This window comes from Phodopus roborovskii, unplaced genomic scaffold (assembly GCF_943737965.1).
Source record: "Phodopus roborovskii unplaced genomic scaffold, PHOROB, whole genome shotgun sequence".
In the NCBI taxonomy this organism is placed as follows: domain Eukaryota; kingdom Metazoa; phylum Chordata; class Mammalia; order Rodentia; family Cricetidae; genus Phodopus; species Phodopus roborovskii.
In genome coordinates, this window is record NW_026126480.1 from 17413766 (window position 1) to 17435293 (window position 21528).

At 40.9% G+C, this 21528-nt stretch overlaps 1 protein-coding gene across 1 annotated transcript in view; it reads left to right on the forward strand.

Annotated features, from left to right (window-relative positions):
• Syt9 (synaptotagmin 9) overlaps window positions 1-21528 on the forward strand; it is a 146313-nt gene that overhangs the window by 41233 nt on the left and 83552 nt on the right. Inside the window, exon 2 of the mRNA XM_051191992.1 lies at window positions 18854-19205. Within this exon, the coding sequence (XP_051047949.1) occupies window positions 18854-19205 (352 nt within the window). The remainder of the gene's footprint in view (window positions 1-18853; window positions 19206-21528) is intronic.

Here is a 21528-nt window from a genome sequence, read left to right on the forward strand (position 1 = left end):
TGATGGTTTAAAAAGTTTAAAAAGAGGTCATGATTTGAAGAAGAGTGGAGATAGTTATATGGGAGGGCTTAGATGAAGGAAAGAAAAGGGAGAAAATGTTGTAATTATATACTTTTAAGAATGAATTTTTTACAAGGAAATAATGAGTAAATTTTGCAAATTTGAAGATAGGGGGACACCATGGTTTCATGGCAGGAGATAGGGGGAGATGGTCTTTACAGTTAATTTTTAAGTGTTGGCCAAGGGCCTTTTCAGTACCTCTTATTATTTATCATTAATTATTGTGTAATCCACATGGCTTCCAGGATGTGACCCATTTGAGGACATAAATGAACCTCCTGGATCAGTGATTAGTCTTTACCTGACTAGATTAGGAAGGACCCCTGGCTTGTCATGCATTGTGCTTTCCTGAGTCCACAATTGGGCTTATGGGGGGGAGAATAATATACTACATAAATGAAATATTTCCTTGGCTTTTTTGTGTTTTGACTAGGCCCGTAACTTTCCTAATACTCCCTCATTTATGCTCTCACTGATTTTCTTTTCACTGATATTTCTTCTGCTTTCCTTGTGTTGGCTTCTTGCTCGAGCCTTTTCTTCCTACAGTCCATCTTCTGGCCTACCACCAGCAATATGGCCTTAGTTTCTTCCAGTCCTCTAGCTGTAAGAACCTTGCTCTCTTCTGGTGCTGTAGGGAGTCCTCATTACTTCTGTCTATAGTGCTCACATTTTTGGTTTATAGAGAGCACTTCAAACTAAGGGCCAGTTTTTGGATAGATTCTCAGGTCCACAACTATTTGGACTTCTCATGATATAGGACATAAGAGTGTAAGCTCTGTGTAACCCCACAGGACAGCCTATTTACATTCAGGGTCAGGATTTGGAGACTATTATACATAACCTGTTTGTATTTCATATACCCATGTCCAGAGCATCATTTGGGTTGTGTCCTCAGAGTCTCTTCTTTACATGATATTTGTGTAGCATCCTGCATTCCCACCTGTGCCTCCTGCCTATGCACCCTACTGTCCTGCCTGCACCCCTATCTTGCCAGTGCTCTATGACTCCAGTTATTTTCTGTGCCCCTTTTCAAAGTTAAGCTCTTGTCATTTTCATTCAAATGACACAAAACACTTGGTTCATCATAAAGTAGGCAATGCTTACAGGAGCTTAGTTATGGGTGTGGGAAATGTGGACTGAGATACAATGTGAGATGATGAAAGAGTTGTGGAAATAGGAGCAGTAAGTGTTTGCCATGCCTGTGAATTGTATGGTTTATTAAGTGTAGCTGATACAGTCTATGTTATATATATTTTATTATGAATTTTTAAAAATGTAGAAAATACTATCAGATATAAAAGGAGATAAGATGATGGAACTGTCTTGGGTGAAACTGTCATTACCTGCTTAAAGTTCTGCCCACTGCCTGTTATGGTGGAGTGTCTGCACCTCATGAAGGACAATCCTCCTGAGAGCATTGTGAGAACAGCTGGTATCCTTGTACCTTCCTGTGAGTGTCATTATTGAAATCGTAACCATGTTTTCTTTTCCTGGTCGGTGCTTCTTAGAAAAACTAATGTATTTCTTCATCTTATTTTGGGGCCATTCAATTAATAGTACTGCTAGTAGAAATGGATGATTGAAAAGGTACTGACTGCATTTCAATAGCATTAAATATGGTTATGAGGGAATTGATTTTAAATCATATATAATTTGTGGAGGAATGGTGATAATTAAATACATACCAGTAGTCCAAGACTGACTCTGGCACAGGCCAAAATCAATAACTTAGGAGTTCGTTTGGATGTAAGGTATGGAGGGGCCATACTGGTAAGGGCTATAGGTTAGACTGTGTCTGGCTGGTAACCATTCACTAGGGTTACAACCAGATGGGGAAAGTGGAGAGGAGTGTGAAGGGAATCTCCTATACTTAGACTCTGGGAAATCTTTGAGGGCAAGTTCTTCCAAGATTAGTCTTGACCATGGAAGCAAAGCTATTTGAAGACATCTGCTGTCCATAAGAGCCTCTTTTGAATATGCCATTTCTGTAACATCTTCTGCAGAGGTCACAAGTACCTCTGATAACCTGATGTCTTCCTGAGAAGTATTTCAGTATGGTGTTCTGTGAAGTTAGTTTAACAGTTTATGTCTGTCTCTATAGCCCATGTTTATGTTGTGTGCTATAGGAAGTATTAAGCACTCAGAAAAGAGTGAAATATTATCTCATTTTCAATCATGAGAATGAATAACTTTTTTGTTTTAGATAGAGCCTAATATAGCCTAGCTTGCCATGAACTTGCTACAAAGTCTAGGCTGTGCTCAGAGTCTGAAACTTACTCTCTCTGCCTTGTGACTTTGGGGTTGCAGGCCCATATCATCATGTCAGTCAGAACAAGTAATCTTACTGATGCTTCTCTCTATAAATACTCAAACTTGTACGGAGTTCCTAGAAGTCTCTTTTCCTTAAACATATTTTTAGTGGAGTAAGAATAGACATAAAGTAGAAATGATATATAGCTTATGATTTTATCACTTATCAAACAAGAGTGTGTCTTGTGAAGTGATGGAAGTTGGGTGGAAGAGATATGTTAGAAATGGAAATTTTCACTTTGTTTGAGAAGATGAGATCTGGAAGGCTCTTCCATCTCAGTATGTTTTTGTTTTATATATTAGGAGATAAACTCCCCTTGTTGTTATCCAGGTAGATTGAGCTAGGGCCTGGAGTAGAAAATAACCAGTTCTACAGTCTGGGTCCTGGTGGAAGCTGGCAGGCAGCATGAAGCTGGGTAATTTGTGGGAATTTTAGCATGTGATTTTCTGCAGTATTAAGATCAGAATTCAAGGGAAACGTTGAGGGATGATGCGTACTCTAGAGCTAGTAACAGAAGGGAGCTGTCACCACCTGTGGATAGAGAAGAACCTAGAAGAGCTATGGCTTGAACAGCAGGACACACATGATATGTTGGCAACAAGAAGACAGCTGAGGGATAAATGCCTTAGCTGGCATCTCCCCCTACCATCCAGTATCCCATTGGGACTTCCAATTGGCCAAAGTCAACTATAACAAAAAAGCCATTGGAAGCCTTGGATATAATTCATAAGGGTCAGGCTAGAGTGGCTGAAAGCAGTGAAGAGAATAGAGGTCATTGTATTCTATCTGTGGTGGAAGAAATTCCAGTGTCTCCCATTAGAACAGGTGAGGACAGGGTTTCATAAGCAGGTGTTAAAAGAGGAATGTTATGTATAAATGAGTTTGTGATTATAGGACTGTTTTTACATTCCTAATTTCAGAGACCACAGTATTTTGGAACCAGAACTGTAAGGTGGCTAGAGGTACTTACCCATAAAATCCATTGGCTTATTGTCTCCAAAGTCTCCTGGGACTCACCAGGAACTGTGCTCTCTCAAGAAATAGTAGGAGACTCTGAAGGAACATCTTGTGCTTAAGTCAAGTCCGCATAAGGCAAGGCTGCACTCAATCTCTAGGTTGTTTTCTCATACCTTACCTACTTCATTCATACTGATAGAAGCTGGTGAGTCCTCCAGCCATACCAGCATAGACCCAGCCAGCAGAAAGCAAGTATCACTATCTGCTTCCAGCCAGGCCAGATGACTGAAGGGCAAGTCTCTGTTATGAAGGTGTCCACCCATGTCTGAAGAACTTAAAGGGAAAGTCTGTTTAATTCTGGGATCTAAATCAGTGTCACACCATGCCCTGTGCAGGTGGGCAGATGCCAGGGGGAAGCAGGGGGCAGGACTGAGTGGGGAAGAGCTGGGAGAAGAGATCAGGTTCATCTAGGGAAACAAGCTCTTCCTTGTGCAGCTGCAAATGGAAGGAAGCCTTCCCACAGCAGAAGTTGGTTTGCGAGATGCTTCTAAATACTACTTCAGAATGGGGCTTGTCAGCAACCTTTTGATCTTGTTTCCTGGTGTGGATGAGAAATGTGAACAAAAATTGGATCAAAGTGAGAGCAGATGTGGCCTAGCAACGGATTCTGACTGAAAAGCTTGGGAAAGGGTCCTGTGGGAGGTGTGAATTATTGGGCCAATGGAGAAGGTCCCAGCTTCGAAGAAATGTCAGGAAACCCTGGATGAAAGTACTGTGGTAAGCTGTTGTGCAGATGCAGGAGCTCAGCCAGGTGAAGAGGAATGTCTCCTCATGGCAGAGTGAGGAATGAACTGTAAGATACTGTAGTGGCTGAGTAACAGCTGCATACCCAGTCCCTAGGTATGTGCTCCCACCTCACTGAAGCCCCACAGGGCACTGGTGGGCCAGGTTGGGCTGTACCTTCCTGTCACCAAGGACGATTAGTGACCCCTTCCATTTGTCCTCTGTCACCACCTGCTCTTAAGTTATGTTTCAAGATGTTCCCTCCCAGCCCTCAGGCAGATGCCTCCTTCTGTCTCAGCCCATCTGCATATTAATCTATGATTTTTCAGCAGTTCTAGCACATATGAATATTTCTGTTTATTCTACATGGGCCAGAATCCCATATAAACAAAAAATGGGGAATGGGCATGGTGGTGAAAATCTATAATCCCAGCAGAGGTAGGAGGATGGATTTGTAAATTCAAAAACTGCCTGGACACCCCCTTCCCTGCAGAGCCCATCAATGTCTGAGGCAGATGGCAGAACTGTCCCTGCCCTGCCCCCACCCTCCAGCTCCAACTGTCAGGAGAGCAGGCCCTGAACACCTAGGCAGCACAATAGAGCCAAACCTGTTGGTGGAACATTGAGAGAGAGCTGTCCATATAACTCATCTGTCATGTGGCAGCATGGGTGGGGGAGAAATGCTTCTCCCATCAACACCTGAGGCAGGTGGGAGATCTGTCCCTGCCCCTTAGGAGCTGTAACTAGGAAGAGTGGCCCCTCACATCTCACCTGGGCAGAACAATAGTGCTGACCCTGAATGTGTAGGCGTGAGAAAATGGGCCCTGAGGACATGAAAGCCTGAGAACTGACCCTGCACCCTGATAATTGCTGCAAATGGCAAACTAGCCAGGTTAATCCTTGAAAGCCCACCCTGGTGGCATAGACAGGGAGAGCAGGCTGGCTGACCAACCTTGAAAGTACCCAGGCTCAGAACCAGTGTTAGGTTTTGGCCCACTCCGAACATCCATCTCATCTCTGATTTGCTGGAGCAGTGGGCCTGGGGTGGGGGTGAGGTCGTAAGTCTGTAGATGCAGGGTTGAAAGATCTCCATGACCCAGGGCAGCAAGAGGATGCCCAGGAAGAATCCCAGTGGGGCTCCAGTGTTCACTGTTCAGCAGAAACCAGAGGCCTAGTAAAATACCAATGATTCAACAAATGCCTGCATGTAAAGATATATATGAATAATGGGATTTACTTTGTGGCTCACTGTGTCACACCACAGTTTCCATGATGAGATTTCCCTTCCTTTTTTCTTTTCTGTTTTCTTTTTTCCTCTTCAATTTTATTTTGTTTTATTTTGGGGGTGGGGAGGAAAATGGGTGGGGCATGGAGGCATTTTGTGAAAGATACAAGGAGTAATAATAACAATAAAAAAAAATTCTGGACTACATAGTTCCATGCCAGCCAGAGCTATATATCTATACCCTATCTCAAAAACTCAAAAGCAAAAGCAAAACAAAACAAAACAAAAACAAAGAGAGAAATTATAGATTCTACAGCATTTTCTTCCAACTAAGTGGTTATATATTATAAGTAGATTTTCTCTACAATCAAATAATTTCTAGAGAGCAAGTACAAAGAGAGTGGAAGCACAATAACCAAACATACCATGTGACTAAGCCTTCCCGATACACAGACAGTAAAGGCTTAAGCAGGTTTTAGAAGTGAGGAATTATAAACACAGCTGCTGCAGCCTAGCCATGAGTGCCTGCACCTGCAACCCCTGTGTAGCCTCATTTGGCTGAGGCAGAGGGTGGCAATGTTAGTGTGAAGAAGGGCTGGTCACACCCATGAAACAACACTTGGCAAATTAAGGTGCAAAAGAACATGTCTCCAGTGCTAATTTTAGGCCAGCTGCTTAGTTACACAAGCAGAATCATTTGGGCAGCCTTCTAAGGAAGGAGTCTGTGGACATGGTCTGGTTACAGATAGACCATACTCTGCATTAGTAACAGAAAAACATGCAGTTTTGATGCCATTTGCTGGGCTCCATGTTCTAATTCATTTTACTTGCGGTTGTCTTAGAATTAAGGCAGCTGTGTGTTCTGTTTCCCTGGCCCCGTAGGCCTGAGTTAATGCTCCTTAATCCTTGCAATTTTCACCATGAGGTAGTGCTAAGAGAGTCTCATGTCTGGTGCAGGAATAAAAGGCAGGAATGGCCATAAATTGTAGCCTCCTGTTGGATAGCACTCTGATTGGGGGTTATAATCGGAACTATTATGATGACTTTAAACCACAGATAGAGGTAGTCTTGTGAGCTCAAGGTCAGGCTTCATGAGCCACAAAATGTGTGAGTGTGACTTCTAGGTCCTTTAAGACTGATGCAGAAGACTGTAGTGAGGTAAAGACTTAACCCTGGTCTCAATGCATAAATGGTGCAAGGTCAGGTCTAGGTCCCTTAGAATATGAAAACTCCTTCCTAATTACTCACTGTATATGTTTGAACAGATAGACCTACTAATGATGGTTTGAATGAGACTGGCCCCTATAGGCTTATGCATTTGAATGTTTGGTTCCCAGTTACTGGATTGCTTAGGAAGGATTATGAGGTATGACCTTCTTGGAGAAGGTGTGGCACTGGGGTGGGCTTTGAGGTTGCAAAAGTCCACTCCAGGCCTAGTCTCAAGCTCATTGCCTTTTGCTGTGGTTCAGGTATAAGCTGTCAGCTACTGTTCCAACTGTTAGGAATAAAGAATAATGTGTTGGGACCACAGTTGGCCGGTCTCTAGTCCCAGGACCGTGGTCCTCCCAGGGTGGGTGATGGATGGAGGGCAGATGGGGAAACAGAGACCTATAGATGTGACTCTTATTGTAAATTTTATTGAGGGGGAGGTAACAAAATGAGGTAAAGAGACAAAGAGATAACAGAAGAGAGAGACAGGAAAAGACCTGTCTGCCCCAGGGGAACAGCAGGAAAGAGAGAGAGCATAAGTGGGCAAGGTCTTTTAAAGGGTCCTTTGCACCTGCGTGCAGATTACTTAGCCATGGAACCCTGGGCTGACCAGGGTACTGCCTACATGCATTCTGCCAGGTGACAGGGAGAGGCCAGCATAATGCCTGAGTTCTTACACCAGCTCCATGCCTCCCTCACAGTCCCCATCATGATGTCATGAATCCGTAAGCCTCTGAATCCGTAAGCAATCCCCAATTAAATGCATTTTTCTACAAGTTACCTTGTTCATGATATCTCTTCACAGCAATAGCACAGTAACTAAGACACTGTACAACCTAAAGTGGGAAGCCCTGGCCATTATTTTCTCCTGATATTCTTTGGAAAACATATTCAGATGACTTGGGTTTGGTCTTATATGAGAAGTGGGTACATGTAGGACTTGGCTTATTGGTCTTAGTTAGTTCATACTGCTGTAATGGAAAACCACAGACTAGTCAGCTTTTTCATGACAAATCATAATGCTCCACAATTCTAGACATTGAGAAGTCCTAGACAAGGGTGTCATCTGATTTGATACCTGTTGAGTATTGTTTCTTTGTCCACAATGGTTATCTCATAGTTGAGTGGGGTGAAGGACCTTTCTGTGGAAGGGAAGGATGGGAAGTAATTTTGTTAAGAGGGAACTAATCTTATCACCTTCAAAGGCCATACCCTCTGATACAATAGCATTGTCATTGGAGTTGGAGTTTCAACACATGATTGTTTTGAGATAGGCTCTCCATTGGAACAGGTTGGTTTGAACTTCTGTATAGCCAATGATGACCTTGAACTCCTAATACTCCTGCTTCCAGTCTCCTGCCTGTCCCAGGATGGTATAGGAATTTTGAGGAGACAAAACTATTAGGGCTGTGGTATTTCATTCCAAGTCTTCTATAATCAATATTCTTTTTACTTGCAAAACACATTCGTTACATTATAAAAGCCCCCATAATTTAACATATTTGACCATTAATTCTGAATTCTAAAATGAAGAGTCCCATCTAAATGCCATTTAAAATCAGATATAAGTAGAACTTGAGATATAATTCACTCTGAGGCATACTGCCTTTGCTGTTGTGAACCAATGAAGGCAAACATCATAAGGCTTTGGGATTTTAGTGGTAGAACTAGATGGGATAGGACAGTATAGCAGAACACCACACAGTATAGTGTGACATATAGATGTCCATTCCAAAAGAGGGAGACAGAAAAGAAGGGGGTATCAGATCACATCTGAGCCCAAACTACAAGGCAGACTCTCTAAGATGAAGATTCACAAAGAATCCATTTTGGTTAGAAGTTCTTTCTTCCAGGCATACTGTGCTAAGGTCCAGTATTTGAAAAACACTAAGGTATTGGAGTCTTTTGGGCCCATGAAACCTTTTCCCTAGTTCTGCCAAGCATGCTTTTATTCCCAGGGTTCTTCAGCTCCCCAAACCCGTGTCTCACTGGATGGAGGCCATCTGACCTATTAAAAGTAAGACTATGACTCCCCCATTGTGAAGAACTGAGGTTTGGCCTAGTTATCTCTGTCTTCTTCAAAGTCATTCTTTCCCGTTCCCATAAGACTAGCTCTATGATCTTGTTTGACTAAGTACAGCTCTGATGGTTTTCCATTGTTTCTTCCCATCTCTTCCTTCTGTTTTAGTTGGTCACTTTTTGGGTTGAAGTCACTGTTCAAGTCTGGTACACACCTATATTAATTCCTTGCTTAGCCACACCCATTGTGTTCTTAATATGCTTTCTCACTTTCTACTATGTTGAAAGATTATGAAATTTTCAAATGTAAGTTTCATTCCTATTGGCTATCATTCACTGTGCTGGAAGGTGCTATGCATATTAGCAGAGGAGACGTTATTACCCATCTCACTCAGCTGTGAACCCCATGATCTCCAATAACTACCTGCCTGGTAGTAAATATGTACAACAGTGACACAAATGTTAAGGAAACGACAATCACTTTTTGATTTGATTTAAGGTCCTCTCCACAAGATGGAATCAGGACACTGTGAATGAGCCTAAGAACCTGTGGCTAAATTTGCCATTGGATCTAGAAGAAAAACTTGCTACTAATATTTGCTAAGTGGACATAAAGTGATCTCTAATGACTTCCACCTCTCAGTCCTCATCAAAGAAACCTCTTCCCACAGTAAGTGGTAGTTAACACAGGCATCTACAACTAGTCAGTGTGCAGAGAATAAGAGATAATGGAGTGCTCATTCTAAAACACCATGTCTGTATCATTTACCCTCAAGTCTCAAGGATCTATGCAGAAAAGGGGGTAAGAAGGTTATTAACAGCCAGAGATGGTGGATGACTTAACAAAACAGTGTTTCCCAAACATAAGAGAACAACACAGTGCACTTGTGAACTCACAGTGATTGGGATAACAGTCCCAAGGCGAGCCCAAACTGAAGACAGATAAAATCCCAGTGTGGGGGAAAGTAGGTGGGCATGAAGTCCCACCTCTAACTGGGGAGCTTTGATATTTGATTGATGTTGGTAGAAAGAAAAATGGTTTTCTTCAATGAAGTGACACTCAGTATATCAACCACACTCCAAAGCAGACCCCACTCCTGGGACTGGGGGACAACAGAAATTGAACTTGGTGGATTTACAAAAAGAAAGTGGTGAGAGAGTGAGACAGTTGGAGTTGGGTGGGTAAGGAAGTGGAGGAGGAGTTGGGGAGTAGAGGATGAATATAATCAAAATACATTGTGTGAAACTCAAAGAAAAAATAAAAGCATTATTTTAAGCAAGAATTTTCCACATCTTTAAGTTACATCTTTTCTTTGCCTAATAAATTTGTCATCAAGTGATTTCTGTCGTCTCTAAATTTTCTTGTAGCCTTTAACCAGAAGACATACCTTCAATATATTACTTAGAAATAACTGGAGCTAAATGTCTCATTCTGTTGTTTGCACATTCTGTCTTTCACAAAACCATTGCACATGAGCACAGTTCACCCTGGTTCTTTACACCATGCAGCAAGGACCATGTAACTTCTAATAATTCAGTCCTCATTACCATCAGAGTTACAGGAAGAACCTCCCTGTGCCTGCCGACCATCGGTCCATGGTTACCTGGGAGACTCAGTAAGAGAGACGTTTGAACAGCTTCTCTTTTCTTTCTCAGTGCTCATTAGAATCACCCTAACAGTCCATTCATAAATCTTTCCAAGCACCCATGTCAAAACTCCCCAGTATCTACTTGTTATACAGTTCAAGTGCTGCTTCCCCAGCATTCCTGCTTCCAGATACCAACTTCAGTCTTAGTCTTTGGAGGAGTCATCTGAATGCCAACTTTGGTTCCATGCTCCAACTTCCAGCTTGTAGGAGTGCCCTGAACTGGGCATAGTAATACAAGAATCCTCCTAGCTAGTAGTTACTTAAGGGTAAGGACTAATCTTACTTTAAGCTTCCAGTTTAGTCCTTGCTGTATTTCAGTTGTGTGGGGGAAGCACCTTCTCTTGTCCTCAGCAATTAAATTCCCGAAGCACTGAGCAGGCTTTCAGTGTGTGTTCATAGCTGCTCTACCTCATAAAGTCCCTTAACTGAAGTGTTTAACTGAAGTGATCAGTTATTGGTGGCAATATTAGATCTGAACATGGAACACCCTGATCCTGAGACACTTAATAAAAACACAATAATTTATACTTATTTATACCAGTAAATAATTTAGTTTTTAAAAAAGTATTTTGGTGTGTGTTGTGTGCTGTGATTATATATGATATATTCATGTGGTTGTGTGGGTATGTGTACATTTAGAAGCTAGATCAGGGTGTCTTGTTTCTTTCTTTTATTATGTCTGCCTTATTCCTTTAAGACGGGGTCTCTCACTGACCCTGAAATTCACTGTTTTGACCAGGCTGGCGAGCCACTGAGTTCCCAGAATCCACCGTTCTTTCTTTCCTGGTACTGGGCTTCCCATGTATAGCCATACACAGCAGTTTTACATGGATATTGGGGATTTCAACTCAGATCCCATTGCTTACACAAGTGTTCTTATCCAGTGCTCTGTCAATCCATCCTTAGCACCAGGAACTTTCTGAGTAGTCATTACAGACAACTCCAAGATGTAGAAACCAACAATATTACTATGACTAATAAACATATAGAGAAATGAACCTAAGGTTATACAATCAATGTTCAGAAAATAATTTTTGTTGTTGTTGCTTTAGGGGGTCTTGTGTAGCCCAGACTGACCTTGAATTTGTTCTGTAGTAGAGGGTGGCCTTGAACTTCTAATCCCCCTGTTCCTGCTTCCCAAGTGCTGAGATGACAGGAGTGTATCAACACACCCACTTCAGAGACATAAAGTGACTATGACTTGCAACTCTACTCCTAACTGTGCTTGGTGCCTACAATTTAATTACATAGCAATATCTTTGCACGATTGCATTTCCTAGACAAGTTCAATCATTTTAACATCAAAGCATTTAATTTTAACCTGGAATCTATGACACTGGTCTCCAGCATGCTATTCAGAAGATGCCCTGGAGCCTCCTGTGGATCTGAGTTCCCCTGCACTGAGTATTTCCAGAGGCTGAGATTTTGAATGCAACATTTGTCCTCCTTTTCCCCTTGTCCTTTTCTTCCTCTTCACTTGTGTTGGAATAGACTACTTTGAGAACAGTTTTATGTTCACAGTAATATTATCTCTTTAACTGTAACAGTAAAAAAAAAAAAAAAAAAGAAAGAAAAAGAAAAAAAAAAAGAGTCCATTGTATAAACTTACATACATAATGAAGTGTTAAATGTAGGAACATGAAAGGAATGTTGATAAAGGAATTTTCACATTAAATATTCTGGGTGATGCTAAAGATTCATCTAATATATAATACCCTTTTCGGTTCTGCTCTTTGAAACTCTTAGCATCCTATCATCAGAGCTGTCTGGTCTTGCCTATTTCCTCTATCTAATTACATTACCACTTTCCTTGCAAGGCACTATGTGATGTCCTCAAGTTCTCCATGGCCTAATTTCCTAACAATTTCCTGGTATTATCTGTATTAGGTCCCAAAGACATAATTGTCTTAGGGTGGGTAAAGCATCTTGTATTCTGTGAAAGGAGCACATGCATGAGCACATGAACTAACTCTCTTTCTCTCTTGCGCACAGGTGTGCTCGTGTGTGCATGCATGCACGTGCACACACACACACACACACACACACACACACACACACACACACACACACACACCAGGATTACTACATAGGGATTAAGATTCATTTTAGGGATTTATCACTCATTGTGATCCATAAGCCATGTGTATCAGACTCATCCTTGTTAAAATTGGAAATTCTGAGTCTGTCAGTGGTGACACATACTTTAAATACCAGCACTCAGGAAGCAGAGTCAAAGGCAGGTAGATCTCTGAGTTTGAGGCCAGCCTGGTCTACAAAGTGAGTTCCAGGACAGCCAAGGTTACACAAAGAAACCCTGTCTGAAAAAAAAAAAAAAAAAAGGAGATTCTGGACCTCATTTAAAACCTATTAAATATAAATATCTAAGGTTGAAGTCACAGATAAACATTTTCCCCCATTAAAGCATTTTTCTGTTTGTATGTTCCTTTAGGAACTTGTCAAACATTTGAAAGTAAAGATAATAATACCATAAAGTAAACAAGTTAAAACTCAGTGATAAATTCTAGCCAGTGTTTTTTGATCTGTAATTTGAAGCCAATTCCCGGCTTTCTATCACCTATATTTTTTCCACACATGCCTTTGACACATAACATAATAATGATCAGCCTTAAGAGTTATTAATAACACCCAAAGTCATTAGATTTCCAGTCCACATGCTCATTGTTTCACACATTTGCTAACTGGGTAGTGTAGTGTATGCTCAATCAGGTCTCTGCTGCAGGTTAAACGGGCTCTTTTCTGGAGTGTTGACCAGTTCCTGTATATATGTTTCATTTTCTACAGTCATCCATAAGGGGCTTCCAGGATGGACACATGGAAGTAGCCCTTCTGACACTGTGCATTTCTAAAAATGTTTCTTGCAATCCTTCACACATATTTGAGTAGAAAGTTTTAAGTTCAAAGTATTTTTTTTTCAGAAATTTGCATGTTTTTTCCTTGTATATAGTTTCTGATAAATCAGATTATGGTGGTTCTAGGCTCTTAAAGATTTAATGTGGGTGCATGCATGCATGCATATGTGCATGCCTGCCTGTATGTGTTTGTATGTGTGTGTGCCTGTGTGCATCTGTGTGTGTGTATGTGTGTGTGTTGAGGGGGTAGACCATATGTTGATATTATCTGTCTACCACTGTCACTCTCCATCTTTTGTTTTGAAATAGGGTCTTTTCTGACCCGGAGTTCACTTATTCCACTAGGCTCACTGGCCAGTGAGCTCTGGGGAATCTATCTTCACATCATCTCCTCAGTGTTAGGGTCACTGATTTGTATGACCATATCTAGCTTTTACATGTATTTGGGAGGATCTGAACTCAGGTTCTTGTGTTTGCATAGCAGACAGTTTATTCAGTGCGTCATCTCAGCCCCTGTGTCTTTATTATTTATAACTCAACTTTATGACTTTCTCTAATCTTTATTTATTACATTTCACAATAAAAACATCTAAGATCATAACATTTTGTTCCAGATGCTGGGTGGATCTCCACCCACTTTTCCTTCAGTTTTAGGAAACTTAAAGCCTTTCCCCCTTTGATATTTTCCCCCTCCATTTTCTGTGTCTTTGACTTTCAGTAATTTTAAATATTAGATCTTTGAGGGGGAAACATCCTCTATCATTGCTTATATTTCTTAGATGGGGGTTTTGTTCTTGCTGATTAAGTTTACCTTGAGTCAAGTTCCTTAGCTGTACCATTGATGCACTGCTTTTCTATTTGAGAAGTTGTCTTATTTTATTCCCAGGTCAGATGGAATCTCCAGGGTTGTCTTTGTTGGTTACTGCTGCATCCATGCTCTTTAATCTGCACTCCTATTGAGATTTATATAGAATTATATTGTCACTTGCTTCTACTTGGTTTATGTCTCAGGCCATTTCTTCTGATGCCTCAGCTTGGCTGGTGTCCTTTGAGCTGCTGATCTTCCTGTTTGGTTTCATTCATTGTTCCTTCTAGCCTATGATGGTTGGAATGAGAATAGCCCCCATAGGCTCATTTATGTGACTATTGGTTCCCCATTGGTGGAACTGTTGGGGAAGGATTAGGAGGCATAGCATTATTGGAGGAGGGGTGTTACAGAGGGGCAACCTTTGGTTTTCAAATGACTTATGACATCCCCCCATGTCCTTCTTGGGGATCAAGATATAAGCTATACTACAATATTGTTTCTAGTAAGGAGGGACAGACCATTACAGTACATCAAGTGCAATGGTTAAGACTAGTTGCAGGACATTGTGCCCCACCCTTGAGAAAGAGCCACATAGCTCTTGCTACACTTTCATAAACAGTCCCATGCCTGTATCATGCCAGCCTTCAGGAACCTTCTAAGTCCCTAATCACGATCAGATTTTTTTTTTTTTTTTACTTATGGAAAAAAAGACTATTATACTCCTCCTATCCCTTAGGAAATATACCTCAGTATATTTTATCATTATTCTTCTCCATCTTTAAAATATTCCATAAGTGCCAATGACTGTGTGTGTGTGTGTGTGTGTGTGTATATATACATATGTGTGTGATTTACAACTTGTAAAGCAAATGACCACATACTTATTACATAACTTTATACAATAAATTATGTCTTTAAAAATATTCTGTGATTATAGGATAGCTTCCCCATACCTCTTTGCTGAGGTCAAATTTTAAGGAGATGGGAGTGGGCTTAGTGATTCATTCTTCTTTGTGGCAAGAGAGAAAAGTATAAACACAGTGTCTAGAGGACAAGTTGAGCTATAGGTAACAGACAATTGTATGATTACACTGGAGGCTGGTGAGGTCACATAGGCTACTGTTACTTTCTGGCATTTTGGCAGGTGTTCTGAAGCACTGAAACTCACCTGGTGTCTTTGTGTAAATATGAAATTTTTACTCTTGTTGTTAGTGACTATGTGTACAAAAACCTATAAGACCTTGAATCCATAAGATTCTAGCAATCTCAGAGTTAAAAGACCACAGCCTGCCCTTCCATAATTCAAGGTTGACACAAGTGTCTACAGAGCTCCTCAGATGAGCTTCTCTATTAACAAATACCACACTCATGCCAGGAATTCATTGAAATGCATGGCATCCAGTATTTAAGTAGAAAAGCTCTCTCCTTTCATGTCCCTTGCCCCATGACTGAACTTAAGAGCAAGCTGGTTTTTTTTTTTTTTTTTTTGAAATATATAGTCTAGAAGTCATTTAGCAAGCTAGAATTGTTATGAACTAGATCAGAGGCCCGATGACTACAAGTAAAAGTGGGTCAGGCTTCATGTATTTGACATGTTATGCATGGCCAGTAGAATCCTGAGAGGTAGTGTCCTAAGCCAAATGAGCTCAGTTCTCATGTGGGATGTAATTATCTATTTATTATTTTTAGATAGCATCTTACTATGTAGCCCTGGCTGCCCTAAAACCTGCCATGTAGACCACGCTGGTCTGTAACCATGATGTTTTTCTTAACTTCTACCTCTTGAGTGCAGAAAGTAGATGCATGAATCACTATACCTGACCCAGCATGTTGAATTCATTTTTAAATCTTTATATTTGTGTGTGTGTCTATGAATTTATATGTGTACCTGTTCATATGTGCAGAGATCATAAAGCATCATGTCTTCTCCCTTTTTCTGTCTATTCCTTTGTGGCAGTCTCTCCTCAAACCTGGGCATCATGTTTTCTCAGCAAGACAGGAAGCCCCAGTGATACTCCCATTTCTACTCCCTCAGAGCTGCAACATAGGTGTGAATGGAAGGCCTGGATTTTACATTTATATTGAGATCCAAAATCTTGTCCTCAGGACTGCATGGCAAGAATTCTTAATTGTTAAGCCATTTCTCTCACACCACATTAAGTAAATCCAGATAACCACATGCCACATGTATTAGTTTACCCTGGATAATCCCATTTATTTATTATAATGTAACCCTTTGTTTTTCTTTAAGGCATCTCAGCTTTGGACAGTAATTTATATGGTCATATATATTAGGCAACTTTTTTTTGCCATGACAAATAAATCTTTTTAAAGTCATAGAGACTCAAAATGCCAACTCTTTAGGTTTTACTCATGGATCTGTGCCTCACTTGCAACTGTGTCACAGGCTGTGAGTCTGCGCTAACTTTATCCGTCATTCTAGACTTGGGGCTTGTGCCATAAATAATTTTTTAGGGTGCAAAGGCTTGAAAGTAAGCCATGATTAGAGTACTCTTACTCTTACACACTAGGTCAGAGCTCAAAAGTACCTCAGTCTGAGGTTGATGATCTGTATTGGGTCATCTTCCATCAACAGAACAAGCCAGTATCATAGACCAACACAGAGAATTCTGATTTAAACTTGCTCCATGCAGGAGAGTGTTCTGACATGGGAGAGTACTCAGTAAATAATTCACAGTGACCACCTCACAGTCCTAACCCCACTGTCTCCTACCGTCCTCCTCCAGCCTTTGCAGCTGCTTTCCTTGCAGTTTGTCAAAACAAAGCTACAGTAGTTAATGAAGAAGTTTTGCCTGCATCATGTGGAGTACAGATTGTGTCAAGGGTTTCCACTACAATATGTAGCCTGGTCTAAGCTCATATTCTACTATGGGGGCTGGGGATTGATGTTTGCTATGCCCAGCCAGATGTAGAAGTCTGCATCAAAAAAGACTTCACTATGTGAGATGTGTCAGCCAAGTGGAGCCCGAGGTCACACCTTGTTCTTCATTGCCCCTACCATGTTGGGGATCTATGAAGCAATATGATAATGCCTTTACATTGCCTCCATCAACTGTATGACCTACTCACTCACCCCACTCTCTACCTGGGAATTTGTAATTTGTGTGGGGGGGGGAAGAGAGAGAGAGAGACAGAGAGAGAGAGAGAGAGATAAGGTTTTGGGCATTCCAAACCATTCTTGAATTAACTATTATACCAGGGATGAAATTGTAGTCCTGATCCTCCTGCCTCTACCTCCCCAGTTTTGGGATTGCAGACATGTGCCACTACACTTGATCTATGTAGTACAGGGGTCTATCTCTGGACCATGTGCATACTAGGCAAGCATTCCGCCATCTAAGCTACATTCCCAGCCCTGTGCGTGGGATTTTTCTATTTTGGTTTGCTTAGTGTCCCTTCACTAGTTAGCCTTTAGTGTTCGGTACTGATTGGATTTTTTCTACCATTCCAGAAATTCCTTCATATTACTTACTTGGTGGTGATGCTATTCCTTTTAGGAAATTGCATATCTGGTTTCAGTGAGATTTCTGAGCTCAGTTGATGAACTGAAATAGGAACCCCTGTGTTACAAGCAGAAATGTAATATTGTCATACCACAACAAAGATTGATTGGGAGGCATGGGGGTATCCATTTGGTCCATCAGCAGCCTGGAAACTGGCTCCTTTCAAGAGCAATTTTCATAACAAAATGAATATCATTTCCTAAGAACAATCAAAGTCATAGTGAAAAGCATGGCTAGTAGTTGGTCAGCTTTATTCAGTGAGTGAATAGTGTATCCTATATGATTTCACAGGAATATGACTTGTCAGAAACCATAGAATACTTATGGACATTAATGTTTTTAATTTCTCCAGAATATGAACCTATGAAGATGTGAAGTCTATCATCCTACTGTGTCTCTCACATGACAGACATTCAGAATGCTCTAGGGGGAGCAGTAGTGTCAGAGATGAGATCAAATTCCTGCTGCAGTCTCTCTGACCCTACCTTGAGATAGGAACCTGGGACAGACTAGATTCTATCTTGAAAAGTATGAAAATAGCTGTAGAATATTGTGTAGCCATGGGACCATGGTCCATAAACAGTCATTATCATTCCCAATTGTATCCTTTTACTCTTGTCCTTGCCCCTTCGAGCATGCCTGCAGACCTCCTCTGTTGGTTCAACATTGGCTTTAGTGTGGGATTTTCCTCTAGCCATTGAAGCTCATCCTCTCCCTAGGCTGTATGTTGAAGTGCTGATATGAAATGTTCTTTAGAACCTCCCCCAAGTCAGTGACTGAAAGTAGTGGGTGGAGGAGCCCAGGGCCTTCACTTCTTGGATGGGATAGCTCTGAGGTGCATGGAACTCCTCCAGCAGCTTAACCTGGAACCCCTACTCTATTAACTGGCTTGACGATGCACAATATACTACACCTCCAGCTTTGCCTGTCTTTGTTTTTTCCCCTTCTAAGAAAACCTCTTGCTCTTGAATAGAAACCCCAGGGCTTATTACTGGGGAAACTCAAGCTGTTACACGCTGGGTTCTGAAGACATCGAGATATTCTTGATGCTACAAAGCACACTAACCATTTAAGCTCAGACCCTTAAGAACTTAATAGAAAGAAAAATGTGGTTTAATTTCTAAATTGTATGGCTCTTTGAAATGACAGTGTAAATTTGAAAGACAGTTAAAAGTTCCATGCTCAGAAAACTTTAACGATAGATGTCTCATTCAACTTGCAGGAACATTAAGAGTCTCCTCAAATGTACCGTGTTTTGTTGTTTCTAAACAAAATTTGCATGCAATGGTTCTCTTGGAGCCTCTGGTTTGTGTCTGAATCCTCATTGTCAGGTAAAAACTGCTGCATCTCCCATCCTGGCCCTCAGAGTCTGTCTGGATAGCATAGTAGGCAGCCATGAGAGACATCATTGCACTGACTTTCTTTTTCTTCTTTGCAGATATCTCAGTGAGCCTGCTAACCCTTGTGGTTACCGCCTGTGGTCTTGCCCTCTTTGGTGTCTCTCTCTTCGTGTCTTGGAAACTGTGCTGGGTTCCATGGCGCGAGCGAGGCCTGTTCTCTGGTAGCAAAGACAACAACCAAGAGCCTCTTAACTACACAGACACAGAGACCAATGAGCAGGAGAACAGCGAGGACTTCCTAGACCCACCCACACCCTGCCCTGACTCCTCCATGAAGATCAGCCACACTTCCCCTGACATTCCACTTTCCACCCAGCCGGGTGACCAAGAGAACTGTGCCCATACCATCCGTGTGCAGCGACAAGTGACAGAGCCAACGCCATCAGCTCGGTCAGTAATGAATGCCACTTCCTTTATGAAAACAAGGCAAGAACCACCCTATCCTCCTTTCTTGCCAGTGATGGTACTGCTAGCTCAGTCTCAGAAACATGAAAATGGTGAAATTCTGGCTCTTTGCTGGTCTTAGTTCTAGAGCTTTGCTTAGTTTCTATGGAATCCATAAAAGTAGTGATTAAAGTTGCTCCCACATCATGTATTTTTATTTTCGTATAGTTTACAGTTCTGACATGTGGATTTTAATTTTTTAGTAAGGAGGTGTACATTACTATGTATCCAAGTCAGGATCTAGACATTAATTGCAGATGGCTAGGAGTGGGGTTTCTATTGCTGAATGTTGTGTGTTCTTAAGTAGTGGATGAATAAGGGTATACTGACTAAAAATCTGGGATGTAAAGAACTGCTTTATTTACATACATGGCGTTTGTGGCATTGAAAAATTACATAGCCTCCATAAGTGTCATTTTGGCTTCTGTAATAGAAGGACAATAGAAATCCTAACTTAGGAGTGGTTTTGAGAACAAAATGGTAGCACATACTTGCATAGATTTGCACTGATGATATTGACATTTTGTCTTCCACATCAATATTTTCACACAAATATCACTGAACCATAACTATTCCAAGATGCTGAGGTTGAGGCATGCCTCTTCCAAAATGCCAAGGTTGTGCAAAGGAAACCAATTCTGACCACTGGTTATAAACCTGATTTTTTTATAAGAGATTTTAGAAATGAAGACATGGGAATCAGCCTGTTTTTAAAATTAAAATATTTGCTTGAGTGGTAGCTAGGGGAATAGCATATGCAATTATTATTTTGAAAATATGAACATAGTTTGGGATGTTTTTTAAAAAGCTCTTTCTGTTCTCTAGAAACAGGAATGAAGTTTATCCTAGAGACTGCACTCATTCACATTAAGTGTGATAGGATATGACAGTTTATGGTGTGATTTTTTTTTTCCCAGAAATTTATTTTAGCATTATTTCTAGTTCTGTATCAAAAACCAAAGCTTAGAATAGTCCTTCTTAAGGAAGTTGCTGTTTGCCTTTTGATTTACAAGAAATCCTCAGACTTTATCACAAGGATTTCTCTTTAGATAACTGGAGTTGATATCATTAGGAGTTCACACAGTGGAATAGACTTATAATGAGATCTTTTTAGTGCCCCCAAGACCTGGAGCTTTTCCTGTTGGTCACTACTTACTCAATTGCTCCTGTCTTTCCTTCAGATACACAGTGATAAACGTGTTCCTAATAGATTTGATTTGTGCAACCTGCCCTATAACTAACAAACTACTAGCAATGATGTCTCTGTAATTATCAGTGTTTATCATAAAAATATTTAGATAGACTGTATAAAAATGTATTTAAAAGAGAGAACCCATTGTGAGCATCAAAATAGATTTATGGAAACTCAGTAGAAGAAATTAAAAAAGAACAACAAAGAACTAATCCCTGTGAAGTGCATTTTATAGTCAGATTATTTTAAGTTTGAAGATATGCAATTAAATTATCTTTGAAACAGTGAAAATTGGGTTCAGTAACAACTGAACTACCATTAGCAATCAAAATACTTTTCAGCTGTATTTGACCCACTATTAACAATTTGCATTGTTATGCACTTAAAACATTCATACCTAAATTACTGCTGACCTAATTCCTCGTGTTCTTCCTGGAAATGCATCTTTGTCTAGCAGTGCATCATACACTGATCCTCAAATTTATTAGCGATTATTTTTTTAAAATGTGATATACACACACAGGAGAGCGTGTGTTTGTGTGGGTATGGGTATGCTTGCTGTGGGGACCTTTCTTGGGGAGTTGTAAACCAACTCTTTCTTCATAGATCACCACCACCAAACCAAGTATAATTCCATCAGTGTCTAACCTAAGGAACCAATGAGCTTATTGGGTTACCTGCAGGAGTGTAGGTGACCTCAACACAGCCACACCAACAAAAAGTCTCACTTTAGCATGGACAGTGACTTCCCATAACTATGTAGAGGGCGCTCCCCCCACCCACCACCATTGTCTCAATTAATCTGCCACAGGCTAAATTCTCTAATAGTTCCTAGGACGGTGAGGGCACATGAAATTAGGTTAGAATGGCATATAAATGGCAGAAGTTGCAGGGGGAGGAGCAGGAATCTCAGGTAAGGATCCAGTGACCCTCTTTGTCTTCTCCTATGAGGGAACCCCAGCAGTTAACAAGCTGCATTTCAGGGGTCTTTTGCAAGTAGTCATATCTACTCTGCTGAAGATGATGTCTGTATATGCTTGAAGGACGTACTCTGCAGTACACACGCACATACATACT